General features: G+C 38.8%; 1 protein-coding gene across 4 annotated transcripts in view; it reads left to right on the forward strand.

The window, feature by feature from the left end:
- The window catches only part of ZEB1 (zinc finger E-box binding homeobox 1), a 271,362-nt gene that overhangs the window by 164,892 nt on the left and 83,053 nt on the right, over positions 1 to 23,417 (forward strand). For all 4 annotated transcript variants that reach the window (XM_023752199.1, XM_023752201.1, XM_023752198.1 and 1 more), the window contains one exon: positions 11,420 to 11,620. In XM_023752199.1, coding sequence (XP_023607967.1) covers positions 11,530 to 11,620 — 91 coding nt within the window. In that variant the 5' untranslated portion in view covers positions 11,420 to 11,529. The remainder of the gene's footprint in view (positions 1 to 11,419; positions 11,621 to 23,417) is intronic.

A 23,417-nucleotide genomic window follows, 5' to 3' on the forward strand; every position in this document is an offset into this window, starting at 1 on the left:
GGGTGGGGGTTCCCACTGGGGTGCCTGGCCAGTCTCGCTGTTGGGGCTGAGGGCCGTTTTCAGGCTGGCGGGTGACTGAAGCTCCCAACTGCTCCTTTTTTTCTTTTTTCTTTTTTTATTCTGGGCCAGCTTTAGCTCTGAGGTCTCGGCTGCTGAAAGCAGGTTTCTGGCCTTTGTTTACCTTCTGTATTTGATACAATGTTGCAGTCTGGCTGGCTGAAGCCCGGCTGACTAAAGTAGGTTTCTGGGGTTTTGTTTAGCTTCTATATTTACAACATAGTTGCTTAGAGTTGCAGCTGAGAGGCTGGCAAGTCAGGCGGGCAACGTTGGAGTCCGCCATCACTGGAGCAAGCAAGCCTCCCTGTTCGCTTCAGTGCATGGCTGCCGGCTGCCATCTTGGCTGGCAGTTAATATGCATATCTCCCTGATTAGCCAATGGGAAGGCTAGCGGATGTAAGGCTAATTACCATGTTTCTCTTTTATTAGATAGGATACATACATACACACACACACACACACACACACACACACTAATAAAAGACAAACATGCAGATTGACCATACCTTTGCTATGCCTTAAGCCACGACCCCAGCCAATCAGAGTGACTATATGCAAATTAACCCAACCAAGATGGCGACCGGCAGCCACGGAGCAGGAGCAAGCAGGAGGCTTGGTTGCCCCAATGATGGAGGAAGCCAACTTCCCGCCAGCTGGGGCTGGCTCTGAGCTCCACTCAAAGCAACAAAGTTTTAATTATAGAAGGTAAATAAACCCCAGAATAAAAAGAAAAGAAAAGGAGAGGCTGGGAGCTTCCTTCGCTGGGGTGGGCTTGCCCAGCCTGAAAACGGCCCTCAGCCCCTCACCCAGACTGGCCAGGCACCCCAGTGGGGACCCCCACTCTGATCCAGGACACCCTTCAGGGCAAACCAGCCGGCCCCCACCCGTGCATCTGGCCTCTATCCTATATAATAAAAGGGTAATATGCAAACTGACCCTAACAGCAGAGCAACTGGGAATGACTGGTCACTATGACACACACTGACCACCAGGGGCAGACGCTCAATACAGGAGCTTACCCCTGGTGATCAGTGCACTCCCACAGGGGGAGCTCTGCTCAGCCACAAGCCAGGCTGATGGCTGCCAGTACAGCAGTGGTGGTGGGAGCCTCTCCCGCCTCCTCAGCAGCGCTAAGGATGTCCGACTGCAGCTTAGGCCTGCTCCCCGCTGGCAAGTGTACATCCCCCGAGGGCTCCCGGACTGCCAGAGGGATATCTGATTTCCAGCTTAGGCCCAATCCCCCAGGGGTCCCAGACTGCAAGAGGGCCCAGGCCAGCCTGAGGGACCCCCCACCCTCCGAGTACACAAATTTTTGTGCACTGGGCCTCTAATATATATATATATAATTATTTTTGTCCTAACTGATGTTGAAGAATAATGGAATACTTATTCAGTGTCTCTACCTTTATCTTCATATTTCAGAGCCTTTGTGCCTAAGTTGTTTTCAGCATAGTGTAAATGTGTAAAATATCCACTCCTTTATCAATCTATAATCCCAATACTCTGGAGAACATGACTCAAACTGTATTTGTTTTTCTAAATGTTTCTTAAATTATGACAGTAGGTGTTCCAATGTATATGGGACAATTGGTTTGAAGCAGTCTGATAGTTTTTAAGGAATAGTCTTATGTCTTTTCCTAAAAGCGATTTTATCTTTCTGTTTTTAAAATATATTTGTATTAATTCCAGAGAGGTAGGGAGAGGGAGAGAGAGATAGAAACATAAATGTTGAAATAGAATCATTAATCAGCTGCCTTCTGCATGCCCCCTACTGGGGATGGAGCCCACAATGTGACTGGGAATTGGACCATGACCTCCTGCTTTATAAATCTGTGCTCAACTACTGAACCACACCAGCTGGGCAGATTTTATCTTTCTTTTCTACCATGCACATAAGTGTGGGTTTGGGAGTCCGGTAGGAATGAGTATGACATAGTTAAGCATGTGTTAATGGCATGATATAAACAGAACTTCTCCTCTGGAAAGAAAGAAAAGCCTTTGTACACCCAAAATCATTGAAACATGGCTTTAGTCTGTAACTTTATTCAACACTTGCCACAGTTATCACTTGATAGGAATCAAAGACCTGAAAGTGAAAATTTCCCCCTCTTCCTCTCCTCTGTCGCTCAGTCTCTTCCCTTATGCAGTTCAATTCACTACTCAGAGCTACAGTAAAGAGTGTATGGTGGAGTTTCCTATTTATAAAGCATTTAGATTAACTTATTCTTAATGACTGAAGAATGTATTACTATTGGAGGACTTTAAGGGAGAAATTGACAGCAATACAGTCATAGTAGGAGACTTTAACACCCCACTGACTTCAACAAATGGATCTTTCAGGCAAAAAAAAATTAACAAGGAAACAGTGACTCTAAATGACACACTGGATCAGAGGGGTTTAATTGACATTTACAGGACATTTTACCCCAAAGCTCCAGAATATACATTCTCCTCAAGTGCACATGGGTCATTCTCAAAGAGAGACCACATATTGGGACACAAAACAAGTATAAGTTCAAAAAGATTGAAATCATATCAAACATCTTCTCAGATCACAATGGAATGAAATTAGAAATCAACTACGGTAAAAACACTCAAAAGCATTTAAACACATAGAGACTAAATAGCATGTTATTAAACAATGAAAAGGTTAATAATGAGATCAAGAAATAAATAAAAAACTTGCTGTAAACAAATGAAAATGAACACACAACAACCAAAAATCTATTGGACACAGCATAAGCAGTCCTGAGAGGTAAGTTCATAGCACTACAGGCCTACCTCAGAAAACAAGAACAATTATTAACAAAATATTTAACCTTTCAACTTAAAGAATTAGAAAAAGAACAACAAGACAATCCAAGAGTAAGTAGGAGAAAGGAAATAATAAAAATCAGAGTGGAAATAAATTACATAGAGACTAAAAAATCAATACAAAAGATCAATGAAACCAAGAGCTGGCTCTTTGAAAAGATAAACAAGATTAATGATCCTTTAGCCAGACTAATCAAGAAACAAAGAGAGAGGAACCAATTAATAAAATCAGAAACAAAAGAGGTGAAATAACAACTGACCCACAGAAATATAAAGGATCATAAAAAAAATGATGAATAGCTATATTCCAGCAACCTGAACAACCTTTATGAAATGGACATATTCCTAGAAAAATACAATTTTCCAAAACTCAGTCAGAATCATAAAACCTGAATAGACAAATAACTGATGACATTGAAGAAATAATAATAATTTTAAAATCCCAGCAAACAAAAGCCCTGGTCTGGATAGCTTCACCAGGGAGTTTTATCAAACATTCAAGCTAATACCTATCCTACTCAAACTATTTCCAAAAATCCAAGAGACAGGAACACTTCCTACCTCTTTGTCTGAGGCCAGATTGCAAAACCAGATAAAGACACTACAAGAAAGAAAATTACAGGCCAATCCTATATAATAAAAGGGTAATATGCAAACTGACCCTAACAGCAGAACAACTGGGAATGACTGGTCACTATGACACACATTGACCAACAGGGGGCAGATGCTCAATGCAGGAGCTGCCCCCTGGTGGTCAGTGCACTCCCACAGGGGGAGCTCTGCTCAGCCACAAGCCAGGCTGACAGCTGCCAGCACAGCGGTGGTGGCAGGAACCTCTCCCGCCTACTCAGCAGTGCTAAGGATGTCCAACTGCAGCTAAGGCCTGCTCCCTGCTGGCAAGTGGACATCCCCCGAGGGTTCCCGGGCTGCCAGAGGGATGTCTGACTGCCAGCTTAGGCCTGATCCCCCCCAGGGAGCGGGCCTAAGCCAGCAGGTGGACATCCCCCAAGGGGTCCCAGACTGCAAGAGGGCTCATGCCGGGCTGAGGGACCCACCTGAGTGCACAAATTTTTGTGCACCGGCCTCTAGTATTCCTGATAAACATAGATGCTAAAATCCTCAACAAAATACTAGCAAGTCAGATTCAGCAATATATTAAAAAGATCATACACCATGACCAAGGGAGATTTATTCCAGGGATTCAAGGTTAGTACAATATTTTCAAATCAATAACTGTGATATAGCACATAAACAAATTAAAAGACAAAAATCATGATCATATCAGTAGATGCAGAAAGAGCATTTGACAAAATCCAACACCAATTAAAAAAAAAAACCTCTCAGCAAAGAGGGAATAGAGGGATCATATCTCAACATGATAAAGACCATATATGATAAACCTACAGTCAACATCATACTCAATGGGCAAAAACTAAAACCATTTCCCCTAAGAACTGGTACATGAGAGGGATGCCCACTCTCACCACTCTTATTCAACATAGTACTGGAAGTCCTAGCCACAGCGATCAGACAAGAAGGAAAATTAAAAGCCATTGAAATTGGAAAGGAGCAAGTAAAACTCATTATTCACAAAGGACATAATATTATACATAGAAGACCCTAAAGACTCCACCAAAACACTTATTAGATTTAATAAAGGATTACATCTATGTAACAGGATAAAATTCAACACCCAGAAAGCAATGGCATTTATACACAAATAATTGATTGTCAGAAAGAAAAACTAAACAAATCTTTTTTACTATTGCAGAAAAAAAATTAAGTTATTTAGGAATAAACTTAACCAAGGAAGTAATAGACTTGTACTCACAAAATTACAGGCATTGAAAAACGATATATAGAAAGTTATAAACAAGTGGAAGAATATACCATGTTCATTCATTGGTAGAATTAGCATCATTAAAATGTCCATACTACCTAAAGTAATCTATAGATTCAGTTCAATCCCTGTTAAAATACCAACAGCATCTATAACAGATCTATATTTCACAGATCTATAACAAATACTTCAAAAATTTATATGGAACCAAAAAAGACCCCAAATAGCCGCAGAAATCTTGATAAAGAAAAACAAAGTTGGAGGGATCACAAGTTATACTGGAAAGCCACTGTAATAAAAATAGCCTGGTAGTGGCACAAGAAGAGGCATATAGATCAATGGAACAAAACAAAGAACCCAGAAATTGACCCAAGCCACTATGCTCAATTAATATTTGACAAAAGATGCAAGAGCATACAATGGAGTCAGGACAGTCTCTTCAATAAATGGTAATAGGAAGGAAGGAAGGAAACTATAGGCAGCAAAATCTCAGACGTCTCTGGTAGCAATATGTTTGAGGATAAATCTCTTAGGGCAAGGAAAACTAAAGAGAAAATAAACAAATGCAACTACCTCAAAATAAAAAGTTTCTGCACAGAAAAAGAAATCATCAACATAGTATAAAAGGAGCCCACTTTACATATTTGGGAGAACATATTTGCCAATGATACATCTGACAAATGGTTAATATCCAAAATTTATAAGGAACTCATACAACTTAACAAAAGGAAGACAAACAATCCAATTAAAATATGGGCAAGGGACCTAAATAGCCTCTTCTCCAAAATGGACATACAGATGGCCAAGAGACATATGAAGAAATGCTCAAAGTCACTCATCATCAGAGAGTTGCAAGTTAAAACCACAATGAGGTATCACCTCACACCTGTCAGAATGGCTACCATCAATAAATTAACAAATGACAAGTGCTAGAGAGGATGTGGAGAAAAGGGAACCCTAGTACACTGCTAGTGAGAATGCATATTGGTGCAGCCATTATGGAAAACAGTATGGAGTTTCCTAAAGAATTTAAATATGAAACTCCCATTTGACCCAGTGATCCCATTTCTGGGAATATATCCTAAGAAACCCAAAACACCAATCAGAAAGAATATATGCACCCCTATATTCATAGAATCATTATTTACAAAATCTAAGATCTGGAAACAGCCCAAGTGCCCTCAGATAAAATAGCCGTGGTACGTTTACACAATGGAATACTATGGAGCAGTAAAAAAGGAAGGTTCTCTTACTCTTTGAGACAGCATGGAGAGACCTAGAGAATATTATGTAAAGTGAGATAAGCCAATCAGAGAAAGACAAGTATCACATGATCTCACTCATATGTGGAATCTAATTAACAAAATAAACTGATGAATAAAATAGATCCAGAGACATAGAAGCATGGAACAGACTGTCAAATCTCAGAGGGAAGGTGGGAGTGTGCGAAGAGATCAGCCAAAGAACTTGTATGCATATATATGCATAACCCATGGACACAGACAAATGGCAGGGGCAGGGGTGTGCTAGAAGGGGTAAATGGGGGGAAAGGAGGGACATATGTAATACATTCAACAATAAAGATATTTTAATTTAAAAAAATAATATGACTATGGAATCTTGTAGACCAGGATTTGAGTCCAGCTCTACAACTTAATCTATATAAATAAAAATGTAAATGTTCGTTTGTTCAAAATCTTAAATCTCTGAAAGTTCTTCACCGATTGGTTTGAAATTTTGACACAACGTTGCATTCAAATACGCGCGTGTTTTTATATACCTATATACATACTATTATATAGATGTCATACCTATGACAGGTAAAAACATGCTTTTTTGAAAAACAGCGCCATCTGTTGGACGTAAAAGCAACACACGCTATACTAAATATTTTACGATTCCATTTCAATGTTTCTGTTTACAATTATAAATTGTAGATAAAATTAACTACAAATATGCGTGTCCAGCTGCAAAACGATCGATCAGCTGATATATTCTCACATCAATTACTGGAAATTGGGAACGGAAAGGTGCCGGTTGATCTGACCTCAGGACTAATTTCATTGCCTCATAACTTCTGCAATTTAGTGACGTCAAAAGAAGAATTGGTTGAAAAAGTATTTCCCAATATTCAAACCAATTATAAGAATCACGATTGGCTGAGTGAACGAGCTATTCTTGCAGCCAAGAACAAAGACGTCTACGAACTTAACAATATTATTCAGTCTAACATTCAAAGCAAGGCAGTCACATACAAGTCTGTCGACACTGTTGTGGAAACAGATGAAGCGGTTAATTATCCAACAGAATTTTTGAATTCACTCGATCTGCCAGGGATACCACCGCATGTACTGCAATTGAAAATCGGCGTGCCAATTATCATGTTGCAAAATATCAACCAGCCAAAGCTTTGCAACAGCACGTGGCTTGCAGTAAAAAAATTAATGAGCAACGTCGTAGAAGCAACAATCTTGACAGGACCTTTCAAAGGTGAAGTTGTCCTCATTCCTCGCATTCCTATGATTCCAACGGATATGCCATTTCAATTTAAGAGATTGCAATTCCCAATTCGATTGGCGTTTGCAATCACCATCAACAAAGCTCAGGGCCAATCTTTAGAATTGTGCGGTTTAGATCTAGACACGGATTGCTTCTCACATGGACAATTATATGTTGCGTGTTCTAGAGTCGGCAAACCAGACAATCTCTATATCTGCACAGACAATGGAACAACAAAAAATATTGTATACCTGCAAGCATTGTGAAATTAAACATTAGAAACGTGCACTTTCTCTTTTCTTTCTTTTCCATTTAACCAGACTGAGCCACAGCAACGCGTGCCCGGGTACAGCTAGTAGCTATATAATCTCAGCCAGGTTACTTAGTGTCTCTCTCTCTCTCTCTCAATTCAGTGAGATGATTATTATAGCAAACACTTGTATAGTCTTTACTTTGTGCAAGACACTTTAAAATTATTAGCCCCTCACAACTACCTTATACAGTGTGGATACTGTTATATCAGGCATTAACTGTTAGCAAATAATACCAACAAGAACTGCCACCAACAAGTCAATGTGTCCTTAACCACAATCTGGTGACCATAAGACTGTATTGAAAATGTTAACCATTTTCTATTGAAATTTAAATTCATATTGTGAATGGTAAATTATGCTTAAAGATTTTAAAACTACCTTTTCTATTTACTTTTATCTTTACTCTCTTGAAATTTTATTATTTTAATTAAAACTCAGGACCAGCCCCAGACAGATGGTCCAGTTGATTGGGGCATCATCCCATACACCAAAAATGTTGTGGGTTCTACTTCTGGTGAGAGCACATACCTAGGTTGCAGGTTCTATCTGCAGTTGGGTCGTGGATTGGAGGCAACCAATCGATGTTTCTCTCCCCTCTCCCCTCTCCCCTCTCCCCTCTCCCATCTCCCCCTCCCCCCTCCCCCTCTCCCCCTCTCCCCCTCTCCTCTCTCTCCTCCTCTCATCAGTAAATATATCCCTGGTGATGATTTTTAAAAAACCATCTCAGGACCAAAAGTTGCTGATCACCTATGATTAAGAATATACTGCTCTTTCGGCAAATTATATTTTGTTATATTTTTTAGTCAAAGGTTAAACAGTATAAAGATATGGCAATAGATGGGCAGACAATTGAAATAACTGACACTTTCACTGGCTATTAGAATTCATCAATGGCCTGCATTATTCTCTATGCTTTTGATGCTGGGATCCTGTTTTTAAAATTAGCTGTGCAGATTCAGAAACACTAGGTAGCTTGCCTGTTATATAACAGATGATAATCAGTATAAGTGATTTTCACTGCTTTTTCTCTCAGTTAAGTAACTGTGAAGCAGAAGACAGTGAGAAAGCTTGGAAAATATTGGTCTTTTTCCCATCTTAGCCAATAAAATGTAGTGCTTTTATATATCTTCAAGTTTTATACCTCAAACTCAAAATATGCTTGGGGAAATTCACACAATAACTATATACTATATACAATCTCTTTGGAAGGAGTTTTAGTAGAGCCTTAGAAAGTGACAGGTATTCTCAAAGAGTACTTTGAGCTACAGCTGATTCAGACAGAATAAAACACCTACAGTTGAAGGTAAAAAAAAAAACTTGGTGAAAACTATGAATCATTCAAGTTAATATTTGAACTGTAATGCATATATTCTATATTAAAGCCTAATTACTGAGAAATTTGAAGCCCCCAAATACTCTAAATGTATATGTATTCATTATATAATCTAGGATCAACCAAACAACCTAAAACTAACAAAATTGATAATGATAAAGCTAACCTACCATATTATGTCATTAAATGCAATAATAGCACCAATATAAAACTACTAGAGGCCCGGTGCGCGAAATTTGTGCACCAGTAGGGTCCCTAGGCCTGACTGGCGATCAGGGCTGATGGGGGCCTTCCAGCTGTTGGCCAGGGACTTCCTTCCAGCTGCTGGCTGGGGCCTTCCTTCATTCAGCACTGTCCCCTGGTGGTCAGCGCATGTCATAGCGAGTGATCAACCTCCTGGTCTCCCGGTCGAACTCCCGAGGGGACAATTTGCATATTAGGCTTTTATATATATATATATAGATGGTCAACTCAAGATACTAAAGAAGCACTAATACCTCCCTTCACAAAATAGTAGGAATTTCAACTATCCATGCATAGTGAGAGCTTTGCAATGAGCCAATGTGGTAGCCAGATCTCAAGGAATACAGAATTGATTGATCCTCAGTAAAGAGTAAATATTGTCAAATGCATGTAGCATATAAATGAATACATACCAGAGCAACTCTAAATGACTTTAGTAAATCGTTTAGTAGGTTACTAATAAGGAGTCCTGAAAATAAAAATGAAAGTGAATAGCATGGTGCATTATTTGCCAGACCGGTTCCTAAAAATTTATACATATACTAGTATATGCACACAAACATACACACATACACATGTATTTGCATCTTACTCTCAGTTAAAGGCTCATCAAGAAACCATTGTTCCAACTGTGGACCATCCTTTGAGAATCATTCCTTTTACCCACCCACACACAATTTCACAATTTTCCCTGCTTATAGTGCGGCTGGAATAAGGATTCCCCATGTCTCCATATCTATCTAATAAGTTTTCCCTTTGACTCAGCAATCCCACCCCTACTGACAAGTGTATTTAAGGAATGACCAAAGATATATTTATAAGAAAATTTATTATGACATTGTTGCTAATGCTTAAACACTAGAAAGAAACTAAATTTTATGAATAGGTGATTAGTTAAATTATGTCTGTACAGTGAAATATTGTGTAGCCATCCAGAAAAAAGGATAAAGCTCCACATATACTCACATAGAAAAGTTTCCAAAATATGTTCAGTGGCAGAAAACTACGTGGCAAAGCATATAATATGATTCTATATATGTTTATTAAATATCCATACAGACATTTATGTATAGTATTTATATTAAATATAAAATACATATGTGTATAAGGTGAGATATGTATTACAGTTAAATAAGATATATAAAGTGATTAGTATCATACTACTTAGTGTATAAATTAATTGATGAAATTTGCTGTTATTGTTACCTTTAAAGAGAGAGGTGAAGAAAAAATTGGGGGCATTTGGCTTTTACTAATTTTACATGTTATTTATTGTCTGGCCTTTTTTCCAATGAACATATATTACTTTTACAATAATATTAGACAATGATGTGCTCTTGGGGATCTGGAAAATGTATTCACACTAAAGTATTAATGACACAAAACTTTATATTTTTCTTACGACACAAGATATTGAAGAATTCCTCAAGTAGGCAAAAGGGTAATAACTCCACTAGTCTTTTGGACAGAAGGGTCTTCCCAAGGTCTATAAGAGGAGCTTTGGATATTTTTGGTTCTTTTTACTCACCTCAACATGTACATTCATACTTTTTATTGTATTTCTTCTTTTATATTCTTAGGGGGGTGTATTCATATGGAAAGGAGGATATATATGCATATCATTTAAGCATTTAGGTGATTATATTCTATCAAGAATGGTTGGAAAATTGAAGGAAGAAATGGAAAGAACTAGAAGTAATCATTGCTTAGTTATATAAACAAAGAAAAGCTTCTTTTTTTCCCCTTTCTCTCCAGTAATGCATGGATTTAATTGATAACTTTAAAATACTTTTTCTTATGGTAAATTTGATCGTGTATTGTTATTTAAATAAAGGAGCTGAAGTCTTGTCTTAAGTTATGATGCTTTAAAGATTTGAAGCCCTAATTGTGCATGAACAGTATCATATAGAATAAGCTCACTATGATTGGAGAGGATAACATGCTTAATGTAGCATTCAACAGCACAGCTAATGAAATCAGAATGCTAGAGTTCAAATCCTGGCCCTGCCACTTCTTGGTTGCATCTTACTTGAACAAGTTACTTACCTTCCATATGTCTTGGTTTCTACTTCTGTAAAACAAGGATATAAGTAGTAGATGGTAGATAGTTCTCTATTTCATAAGGTTGCTATAAGAATTAAATGAGTTACTATTTATAAATCACTTTTACATATAGTAAGTATTCAAAAAGTGTAGCTACTACAAGAAATATTATTGAATCACAATCTGTTGTACTTTTAAAATTTATTTTTACTGAAGTGTAAAAACTGATTTTTACACTAGTTGGTTTTGACTATTTGTTTCTTATTTGTATTACAGTTACAAATTATAATACTGTGGTAGAAACAAATTCAGATTCAGATGATGAAGACAAGCTCCATATTGTGGAAGAAGAAAGTATTACAGATGCAGCAGATTGTGAAGGTGGTATGCCAGAAGATGACCTGCCAACAGACCAGACAGTGTTACCAGGGAGGAGCGAAAGGGAAGGGAATGCGAAGAGCTGCTGGGAGGATGATGGCAAGTTTAATTTTGTTTTGTAATATTCTATTCTCTTTATTCTTTAAAAAATATATTAACTAAAAATATAAATTAAATGAAAAATTTGAAATGAACTTTAAGTTTATTTGTTTATTAATCAATAGAAGTTATCCTTCTATTTACCAAAAAAAGTAGATTATGTAGCAGAATAATAGTTATTATGACCAAATGTATAATGCATATAATTTTGAATTCTAGTAGATTTTTTAAGAGAATCAAGCTTTTCATATGCTGTCAATATAATTGAACCTATATTTAATTTCATATTGTGACCTCAAATGAAGAATCTACTTAAAAACCAAAAATATATATTTTGGTGCAGTGAAATTATAACAATTTAATATACAAAAATCTCAAACACAAATAAATAATTGGAGTATTTTTAGTGTTTGTAAGCCAGCCTGTCTCTTTTTTTCTCCCTCCCTCTCACTCTTCATATATACGTGTGTGTGTGTGTGTGTGTGTGTGCGTGTGTGAGAGAGAGAGAGAGAGAGAGAGAGAGAGAGAGAGAGAGAGATCCAAATTTGAGAGAGAAGTCCTAGAAGAGTTTCTGAGTGAAACAGCGGTCTTGAGATACAAAACATCAGTAGAGGTTAATTAGGTAAAAACAAGGAATAGAAGGTGCTTCAAGCAGAAGATACAACATGCATGAAACCATTAAGGTTTGAACAAATGATGTTTGCAGAAATTGAGATCAAGGAACTAAAGAAGGAAAGAATAGGAAGGGCACTGATTTCTGGAAGCTTTGAAAATAATATCATGCATATTTACCTTAGAAATAAGTTTAGTAGCGATATGGAGAAGAATTTTAGAGGGAAGTGAGTCTAGAGGCAGGAGGCAGTGCCTTCAGTAAAGAGGCTATAAGAATTCAGGAAATTATGAGTTCTTGAACTAAAGAAATAGTAGCCATTGGGCTTGGAATAAAGGGGAGAGATTTGACAGAAATATAGGAGGTAGAACATAAAATATTTGGTTGATTTTATGTGGAAAGTAACTAAGAGGGAAGGACTGACATAACTCCTAGGTTTCTGGAAAATAGAACCCAGAGAAGTTAATATGCTTATTAATTATCACAACTGGTTAATGGCAGTGATATTAACCTGTTAAACATTTAATATTGAGCTCAAAACTTTTGGGAGCAAAGGTTTCTTATGTATTTCTTGTCTGTGGCCAAAATTGATCCATTAGTGTAGTTGAGCCAAAGTCTTATTATGGAAGCAATAGGAAATGATTTGTATGGAAATGGAGGCGATATGGAGAATGAGATAGATAGAGATAAAAAGATGAAAAATCTTTGAAAGGTTCTTTTTCTGAAAATATATTGGGATAGATTATTTGAACTGTCTCACTGAAAATAACTAATGTCAATCTAATTGCCTGATGTTATATTCAAAAATAAATAAATCTTCTTGAAAGCTTTAAAGAGCTAACTAGACAGTAAGACAACACAGATCAAAATCTAAGTGAACACAGGAACCCATAGAGGTTAGCGGAGCACAGCGTAGTAGATTCTTTGACCTTAAAGACATTTACCTAATCAAGGCAATATAAGATATGGTTTTCAGGTCTCTGAGAAGAAACAAAGCCTTGGACCATCAAAATGTTTAATTACAGATTCTCCCATAGTATGGGATTACACGTGGATTATATGATTAACTAAAAGCAAACCGTCTCTCATCCCTACCATTCTCATGAGTTAGCAGATAAAATTGCCTTGGTTAGGGATTGGGGGAGTGGAGAATTGTCTCTGAGAAGTAGTAATCATGAAGTGTCTTGCATTGATTTGCACCTCAGATTCACATTACTGGATAGCTTGATAAATCTGAAGCCATGATTGACTTTAAATTGGAACTGTGGCTAATACCTATAGGTACCAAGAAGATAATACAAATCTTTTGGAAGAACATACCTTCCTCCTAACACTATAGAAGTCTCCCAAATAACTCAGCAAGAAGGCACCAACATGAGTGAGAATAATCAAAGATAAAAGGAGCAGAAACTGATCATAAAGATGTTAATTACTAGAGTTATCTGAGACATTATAAAATGACTGTCATGTTTAAAGAAAGAATAGACAAATTTTAAAGGAATCAAATGAAACTTCTAAGAATGAAAAAATAAAATAATAGAAATTGAAGTTCAAAGGATGGATTTAACCACAAAGTAAACAGAATTGAAGAAAGAATTAATGAATTGAAATGTGGGGGAAATTGTACTAAAATAACTCAGAGAGGCAGAAATAGGAAAATAAAAGAAGAATAGTAAACATGAAGGATAGAGTTAAAAGGTCCAATATATGTCTTTTTTTTAGTACAAAAACCAAACATTTATTAGGCATCTACTCATTACGGGTGCTAGGCACTTTCTTTTATGCCTGAGATACATCACTGATAAAATAGTCCATGTCCAATGGAGTGAATATAAATGTCTCCAGGAACAGCACTGAAGAATATTCCCCTTTATGCGCCTATAGGTTTTATTTTCACTGCTATTACAGTGCGTACCTCCAACACAGATTGCAATTGTTTGTTTACATGTCTGGGTTCCCTTCCTGGACTGCGGGCTTGGGGATGGCAGGGGTGTCATAGCTTATTCGTCTGACACATGGCCGGCATTCAGTAAATGGCAGTAAAATGAACCAGGAAACTGGACTGCCCAATAGGCTGTCGACGTCTAATGTCTGAGGGAGATTGTGCTTATCTTGGTCTCAGAGGGAAATCGGTGTTTTTTTCCCCAAATATCTTTAAAAAAATTTTTAATGAATTTATTGGGGTGACATTGGTTAATAAAATTAGATAGGTTCCAAGTGTACAATTCTATAATACATCACCTGTATATTGTATTGTGTGTTCACTACCCCAAGTTAAGTCTCTTTTGTCACCATTTACCCACCCTTTACCTTCTGCGCCCCTTTTCCCTCTTGTAATCAATCACCATACTGTTGTCTGCTTTCCCCCTTAATACCCTTGCCTGCCTTTTTATTTTTATTTTTTATATTAAATCTTTATTGTTCAAATTATTACAGTTGTTCCTCTTTTTCCCCCCCATAGTTCCCCTCCACCCGGTTCCCACTTCACCCTCTGCCCTTACCCCCCCCCCACTGTCCTCATCCATAGGTGTACGATTTTTGTCCAGTCTCTTCCCGCACCTCCCACACCCCTTTTCCCCCCCGAGAATAGTCAGTCCACTCCCTTTCTATGCCCCTAATTCTATTATATTCACCAGTTTATTCTGTTTATCAGATTATTTATTCACTTGATTTTTAGATTCACTTATTGATAGATGTGTATTTGTTATTCATAATTTGAATCTTTACCTTTTTCTTCTTCCTCTTCTTAAAGGATACCTTTCAGCATTTCATATAATACTGGTTTGGTGGTGATGAACTTCTTTAGCTTTTCCTTATCTGTGAAGCTCTTTATCTGACCTTCAATTCTGAATGATAGCTTTGCTGGGTAAAGTAATCTTGGTTGTAGGTTCTTGGTATTCATCACTTTGAATATTTCTTGCCACTCCCTTATGGCCTGCATAGTTTCTGTTGAGAAATCAGCTGACAGTCGTATGGGTACTCCCTTGTAGGTAACTGACTGTTTTTCTCTTGCTGCTTTAAAGATTCTCTCTTTGTCTTTTGCTCTTGGCATTTTAATTATGATGTGTCTTGGTGTAGTCCTCTTTGGATTCCTTTTGTTTGGAGTTCTCTGCGCTTCCTGGACTTGTAAGTCTATTTCTTTCACCAGGTAGGGGAAGTTTTCTGTCAGTATTTCTTGAAATAGGTTTTCAATATCTTGCTCTCTCTCTTCTTCTGGCACCCCCATAATTCGGATTTTGGTACGCTTGAAGTTGTCCCAGAGCTCCTAACACTATCTTGATATTTTTGGATTATTTTTTCTTTTTGTTTTTCTGGTTGGGTGTTTTTTGCTTCTTCGTATTTCAGATCTTTGACTTGATTCTTGCGATTCTCTAGTCTGCTGTTGGAACTCTGTATAATATTCTTTATTTCAGTCAGTGTATGCTTAATTTCTAGTTGGTCCTTTTTCATAACCTCGAGGGTCTCACTAGATTTCTTGAGGGTCTCACTAAATTTATCAGCGGTTTCTAGAAAAACCTTAAAACCGTGGTTTTGAACTCTATATCCAGTAGTTTGCTTTCCTCCCTTTCTGTCATTTGTGACCTGTTTTTTTTTCTCTGCATTTTGGCTGCTTCCCTGTGTTGATAGAGTGGCTTTCTGTGCTAGGTGTGCTATAGGGCCCAGTGGCTCAGCCTCCCCAATTACCTGAGGTGGACACTCTTGGTGCACCCCTTTGTGGGCTTTGTGCACAGTCTTGTTTTAGTTAAGCCTTGATTGTTGTAGGTATCCCTGGGAGGAATTGACCTGTGCGAATCAGCTGTGTCTGCAGTGGGAGAACTTGTGTGCTGGAGACACCCTTCTGGGGCAAGACTTGCTTCAGGGGAGCTTTGGTGCTCACTGAGTCTGCCCCTGAGTGTGTCCCTTATGAATCTGAGGAGTTGTAATCTGGATGGTCCCACTCTGACCACTGGGTACACTGGCTCTTGGATCTAAGGAGGTGCTAATTTAGCCTCTGCCTGAGGCTACCCAGCAGGAGCTATGGAGAGATCTGCAGATTCCTCTTCTTTGTTTGGGGTTTGGAGGTTCCCAGATGAGGCCCAGCTGTGAAGCAATGCAAGCTGCTGTGGTGCCTTGGGTTTCTTTTGGAAGTTCTGGGTCTCTCTGACTCAGCTGCAGTTTGTTAGGTAATTTTCAGATTGCAAAGGGCCAGGCCTTTCATGTGCAAAAGCCTCTGCGCACAGCTTGGGTGGGGCGGGGTCTCAGAGGATCAACAGGGTGGAGGAAGCAGCATTGGCTGCTCCTCAGTCCTACCCTAAGAGGCCCCGCGTCTCAGTGTCCCACGGTAATCACTGAAGCACCTCTGAGAGAAAGCTGCCCTCGAGTTCCGCCTGCTGCCAGACAGTCCAGTTTCTCCCCATATGAGTCTGGGTCCCCAGAGACTCGCCCGGAACTGGAGTTCAGAGCAGTCAGGAGCTTGAAACTCCCTCCCAATTGAAAAAGACAACCACGTCCTCAGTTGCCAGCCCTTTCCACGTGCGCCTCCGTACCTCTGCACTTTACTTTCGCACCTCCTCTGGGTCTCAGTGAGCTTTTCTCTTTCCTTCTAGTTGTAGAATTTCCACTCAGCTAGCCTTCCTGTGGATCTGGATGATGTCCATTTTGTCTTTTAGTTGTATTTTTGAAGTGGTTGTGCGGGGCAGCAATTTCCGGTGTTTACCTATGCCGCCATGTTGGTTTCTCCTCCAATATATGTCTTAATTCTAGGAAAAGAGAGCAGAGGGAAACAGCAATATTTGAAGAGATAGGGGCTGAGATTTTTTCAGAACCAGTGAAGGATACCAGACCACAAATTGAGAAGCCCAGCAAATCTCAAGAAGGATAAATAAGTCCACCCCCAGTCACATTATGGTAAAATAGAACATTCAAGACAAAAAGAAAAACTTAAAAGCAAATTCAAAAAGTCAGATTGTGATTTAGAGAGTGGCAATTAGACTGACAGCAAAATTCTCAATAACAATGGAAACCAGACATAATAAAATGATGTCTCTCAATACAGAATTCTATACTTAGCAAAAATATTTTTAAAGAAAAAAGATGAAATAAGGTAATTATTTCAGACAAGTTTCAGGAAATGAAAACAGAAAATGTGTTTAATAGTAGACCCTTACTAAAAGCAAATTCTAAAGGATATATTTTAGGCATGATGAAAGAAACCTTTGATAGGAGGTCTGAGATGTAGGAAGAGCAAAGAAAATGACCAATATATAGTAAAGAGAAAAAATCACATAGTATTTCTCATGAAAATGCTAAGCAAAAAATATATATAGCTAAAATTAATTTCAGATGATGTCAACTTTAAGGACAAAAGCATTATAATGATGAAAGATTAAATTTACTAATAAGATATTATTTTAAATGTATTTGTACTTAATAATAGGGCCTAAAATATATTAAGGAAAAATAGGCAATATACGAAGAGAAAAAGACAAATCTGTGGAAGAATTAACACACCATGATTAGACACTGATAGAATAATCACACAAAATCAATGAGGATATAGAAGATTTGAAAATATGAGTAAAATATTTAGTAATTGCAAAGTAAATGGTTTTTTCAACTGTGGAGCATTTATAAAACTTGAGCATAGGCAGGGGAATAAAGCAAATCTCAACAAATTGTAAAGGATAAAATTATACAGAACATATTCCTTGAACATAATACAGTTATGCTAGAAAATAATAAAATAAAAACTAAGTTTGGAAATTTTAAGAAACACATTTTGAATGCATGTTCATGGGTCAATGCAGAAATCATAATGAAAATGAAGAAATTTTATAATGAATGATAAAAATATTGCATTTGTAGAATATGGTTAAAACAGATTATATGGTGCTTTTTAAATTAAATTTATTGGGGTGGCATTGGTTAATACGATTATATAGGTTTCAAGTGTACATTTCTATGATACATAACCTGTATCTTGCATTGTGCGCCCACCACCCAAAGTCAAATCATTTTCCATCACTATATATTCAACCCCCTTTACCCTTTCCTACCCCTCACCCCTCTTCCCTCATAACCACCATACTGTTGTCTTTGTCTATGATTTTTCAGTCTTATATCTCACATATTATTGAAATCATATGGCTTGCAGCTTTTCTTACTGACTTATTTCACTTAGCGTAATTTTCTCAAGGTCTATCCATAGTATTGCAAATGGAAATATTTCATATTTTCTTATGACTGAGTAGTATTCCATTGTATATATGTACCACATCTTATTTATCCAATCCTCTTTGAAAGGACACGAGTTATTTCCATGTCTTTGCTACCATGAATAATGCTGCAATGAACATAGGGGTGCATATATCTGCAAAAAAACCAGTTTTTTAGAGGAAATTCAAGTACACATTTTAGAAAGGATTCTGGCTAAAAGTTAATGAGCTAAGTATTTCAAGAATTTAGAAAACAGCTGTTTGAAAGTTTTAAAAAGTAAGTAATATAAAATTGAAAATAAACCTACAATATAAAATATCAAAATAGGCAAAACTTTATTCTTTAAAAGTTTAACAAGAACAGCCCTGGCCAGGTAGCCCAGTTGGTTAGAGCATCATCCTGACAGGCCAATGTTACAGTTTCAATCCCCAGTCAGGGCACATACAACATTCAACCAGTGAATGCATAAGTGGAACAGCAAATCTCTCTCTCTCTCTCTCTCTCTCTCTCTCATCAGTCAATAAATTTAAAAAGGTTCACACAAAATGTGCACTGATGTTTGAAGAAGATCTATTCATAGTTGTCCAAAACTGGAAACAACTCATTGTCCTTCAACAGGTGAAAGGAAAATTAAAATATAGGGCATTCATGTAATGGAATACTATGCAGCAATAAAAAAGCAACAAACATGGATGAATCTCAAAGGCATTAAGCTGAGTGACAGAATTCAGTCTCAAAAGGTTACATACTGTATAATCACATGCATATGACATTTCATTTTTTATTTTTTTAAATCTTTATTGTTGATTGTATTACAGATGTCCCCGTTTTTCCCCCATTTCCCCCTCTCCACTGGTACCCATCCTGCCCCAGGCCTTTACCATCCTACTGTCTGTGTCCATAGGTAAGATCTTTGGTTAATCTCTTCCCACCCACCACCATTCCCTCTGAGATTCGTCAGTCTGTTCCATGCTTTCATTCCTCTGATTCTATTTTGTTCACCAGTTTATTTTGTTCATTAGATTTTGTGTTCATTTATTTTGATTTTTAGATTAAATTGTTGATAGATATGTATTTGTTTCATTTTATTGTTCATATTTTTTATCTCTTCTTCTATCTCTTCTTCTTCCTCCTCCTCTTCCTCTTCCTCTTCCTTTTTCTTTTCCTCTTCCTCTTCTTAAAGGATACCTTTCAACATTTCATGTAATATTGGTTTGGTAGTGAACTCTTATAGCTTTTTCTTGTCTGTGAAGCTCTTTATCTGACCCTCAGTTCAAAATGAGAGCTTTGCTGGGTAAAGTAATCTTGGTTGTAGTCCTTACTATTCATCAGTTTGAATATTTCTTGCCACTCCCTTCTGGCCTGAAAAGTTTCTGTTGAGAAATCAACTGACAGTCGTGTGGGTACTCCCTTGTAGCTAACTAACTGCTTTTCACTTGTTACTTTTAAGATTCTCTCTTTATCTTTATCTTGGCATTTTAATTATGATGTGTCTTGGTGTGGACCTCTTTCAGTTCCTCTTGTTTGGGACTCTGTGCTTCCTGGACTTGTAAGTCTATTTCTTTCACCAGGTAGGGGAAGATTTCTGTCACTATTTCTTCAAATAGGTTTTCAATATCTTGCTCTCCCTCTTCTCCTCTGCCACCCCCATAATGCAAATGTTGGTATGCTTGAAGTTGTCCCAGAGGCTCTTTACACTATCTTCATATTTTTTATTTTTTTATTTTTCCTATTCTGATTGAGTGTTTTTTTGCTTCCTCACATTACAAATTGTTGATTTGATTCTCAAAATCCTCTACTCTACTGTTTAATCCCTGTAAATTATTCTTTATTTCAGTTAGTGTATGCTTAATTTCTGACTGGTCCTCTTTTATGTCTTTGACGTGCTCACTAAGCTCCTTAAAAGTCTCATGAAGATCCTTGAATAACCTTATAACCATGGTTTTGAACTCTGTATCCAGTAGTTTGCTTGCTTCCATTTCTTTCGTATGTGACGTTTCTTTGTCTCCACATTTTGGCTGCTTCCTTGTATTTGTTTCTATGTATTAAGTAAAGGTACTATGTCTCCTGGAATTGGTAGAGTGGCCTTGTGTAGCAGGTATCCTGTAGGGCCCAGTGGCTCAGCCTCCTGAGCTGGGCACTCCAGGTCTGCCCCTGTGTGAGCAGTGTGCACTGTCATGTTGCAGTTGATCCTTGATTGCTCTTGGTGTCACTGGGAGGAGTTGACCTCCAGGCCAATTGGCTGTGAAGACCAGCTGCTACTACAGTATAAGAGCTTCTGTGCAGCAAACACCCCTATGGAGCAGGACTTTCTTCCATGTATATGACATTTTAAAAAGACAAACTATGTGCTAGATAACAAACTGGTTGCCAGGGGCTAGAGTGTGACTAAGAGATAGGCCTGGGGAGTTTGGGAGAATGATATAATTGTTCTGAGTCCTGATTTTGGTGGTAGTTACATGAATCTATACCTGTATTAAAATTCATAGATTGTACACCAAAAGGAAAAAAAAACAGTAACATTGTCTATATGAAAATTTATATATGTATATATGTGTGTGTATATTATTTTTTTCTTCTACAAAGAGAAACTCTAATCCAGATGACACCACTGCTAAGTTGAAGGAGCTAATAATTCCAATTTTAAACAGCTCTTCCAAAGATAAATATAAGAAGGAATATTCCTCAACTTTTAAAGAGGCTGCCATAATCTTAATACCAAATCAGATAAGCATAAAAAAAGGAAAATTACAGACATTCAGAACACAGACACAAAAATTACAAAAAAAGTATTAGCTATATATTATACAGGGGTGAGCAAAAGTACCTTTACAATTATAATACAAATCTACACTAATAAAAGAGAAACATGGTAATTGGCGTACGACCGCTACCCTTTTCATTGGCTAATCAGTGAGTATATGCAAATTAACTGTCAGCCAAGATGGCGGCCAGCAGCCAGGCACTGAAGCGAGCAGGGAAGCTTGCTTGCTGCGGACTCCCAACGTTCCCCGCCTGCCGCTGCTGGCCTCTCGGTTGCAACTCTAAGAAACTATGTACTATGTTGCAAATAAGAAGGTAAACAAAACACCAGAAAACAGCCGACTGAAACCCAGCTGGACCAAAACATTGTATCGATGTTTTCAGCAGCGAGGCCTCAGAGCTAAAGCTGGCCCAGAATAAAAAAAAAAAAAAAAAGAAAACAAGGAGCGGTTGGGAGCTCCAGTCACTCACCACCTGGAAAACAGCCCTCAGCCCCTCAGCCAGACTGGCCAGGCACCCCAGTGGGGACCCCCACCCTGATCCAGGACACCCTTCAGGGCAAACCAGCCGGCCCCCGCCCGTGCACCAGGCCTCTATCCTATATAGTAAAAGGGTAATATGCCTCCCAGCACCGGGATCAGCGGAGCAGCGAGGCTCCCGGCACCGGGATCAGCGTGACAGGGGGCAGCGCCCAAACCCCCTGATCGCCCTGCAGCTCTGTGTGTGACAGGGGGCGGGGCCACAACCTCCCTATCCGCCCTGCTCTGTTTGTGACAGGGGAAGGCGCCCCAACCCCCTGATCAGCCCTGTTCTGTGCCTGATAGGGGGGGAGCTCCCCAATCCCGATTGCCCTGGGGCTCTGTGTTTGACAGGGTGCGGCGCCCCAACCCACCCACCCCCCACGGGCCCTGCTCTGTGACTGATAGGGGGGAGCTCCCCAATCCCCTGATCGGCCCTGCTCTGTGTGTGACATGGTAGAGCCATAACCTCTCCATCGGCCCTGCCCCGAGTGTGACAGCGGTGGCGCCCCATCCCCCTGATCGGCCCTGCTCTGTGGGTGATAGAGGATGGCACCCCAACCCCCCTCCACAGGCCTTGCTCTATGTGTGACAGGGTAGAGCCATACCCTCCCCATTGGCCCAGCCCTGAGTGTGACAGGGTGCAGCGCCCCAACCCCCTGATCCGCCCTGCTCTGTGCATGACAGGGGGCGGCACCCCAACTCCCCAATCGGCCCTGGTCTGAGCCCGACCAGGGGCTGCACTTAGGGATTGGGCCTGCCCTCTGCCACCCGGGAGCAGGCCTAAGCCAGCAGGTCGTTATCTCCCGAGGGGTCCCAGACTGCGAGAGGGCACAGGCCGGGCTGGGGGACCCCCCTCCCCCTGCCCCCGAGTGCACAAATTTTTGTGCACCGGGCCTCTAGTAATATAATAATAAATAATAATACAAAAACAAGTTTTATTTTGTGTACTCATGACTGTAAACCTATTTTGCCCACCCCTGCCTGTGTGTGTGTGTGTGTGTGTGTGTGTGTGTGTGTATGTATGTATATATGGAATACAAGGTCAAAATAACATTTAAACCAATTTTTAAAATACAGTTTAACAAACTTAAGGAAAATAATCAAATATTCATCTCAGCAGACACAAAAAAATCTTACTAAAATTCAATATCTAGGATTGTAGAACATAAAAGGTAGCAAACTAGAAACAGCGGGCACTTCCTTGATCTAATGAAGGGTGTCTATGTAAAATATAGCACAGACATTATATGCATACTTAATGATAAAAATGCTGACAACATTTTTGCGATCATAAACAAAAGGAAAAGATAAAAGAATGAATCTTGGAACATCAGGAAGGAAGAAAGAACTCTCCATTTAAAGATACATTTCTTTCATAAATAAACAACATTTCTAAAGCTATATAAAGGGCTAATTCTAGAGTTTTCTACATCTAATCCTATATAATAAAAGCGTAGTATGCAAACTGTCCTCTCCACTGGGAGGTCATTGGGAGTTCAACCAGGGGCGTGGCTGGCAGGGGGGAAGGGAGGGAGTCCCCAACCGGCAGCCAGCAGCCACTAGCGACCCGACCAATGCACAAATTTCGTGCACTGGGCCTCTAGTTTAAAATAAAAATTACATGTGTCGTTATGTGTTCAAAACAATTTTGCCTGACCAAGTAGAACAAACCAATAAACACAAAACTGTTTCTTTGATAAATGATTTT

Source organism: Myotis lucifugus, unplaced genomic scaffold (genome assembly GCF_000147115.1).
Source record: "Myotis lucifugus unplaced genomic scaffold, Myoluc2.0 scaffold_29, whole genome shotgun sequence".
In the NCBI taxonomy this organism is placed as follows: domain Eukaryota; kingdom Metazoa; phylum Chordata; class Mammalia; order Chiroptera; family Vespertilionidae; genus Myotis; species Myotis lucifugus.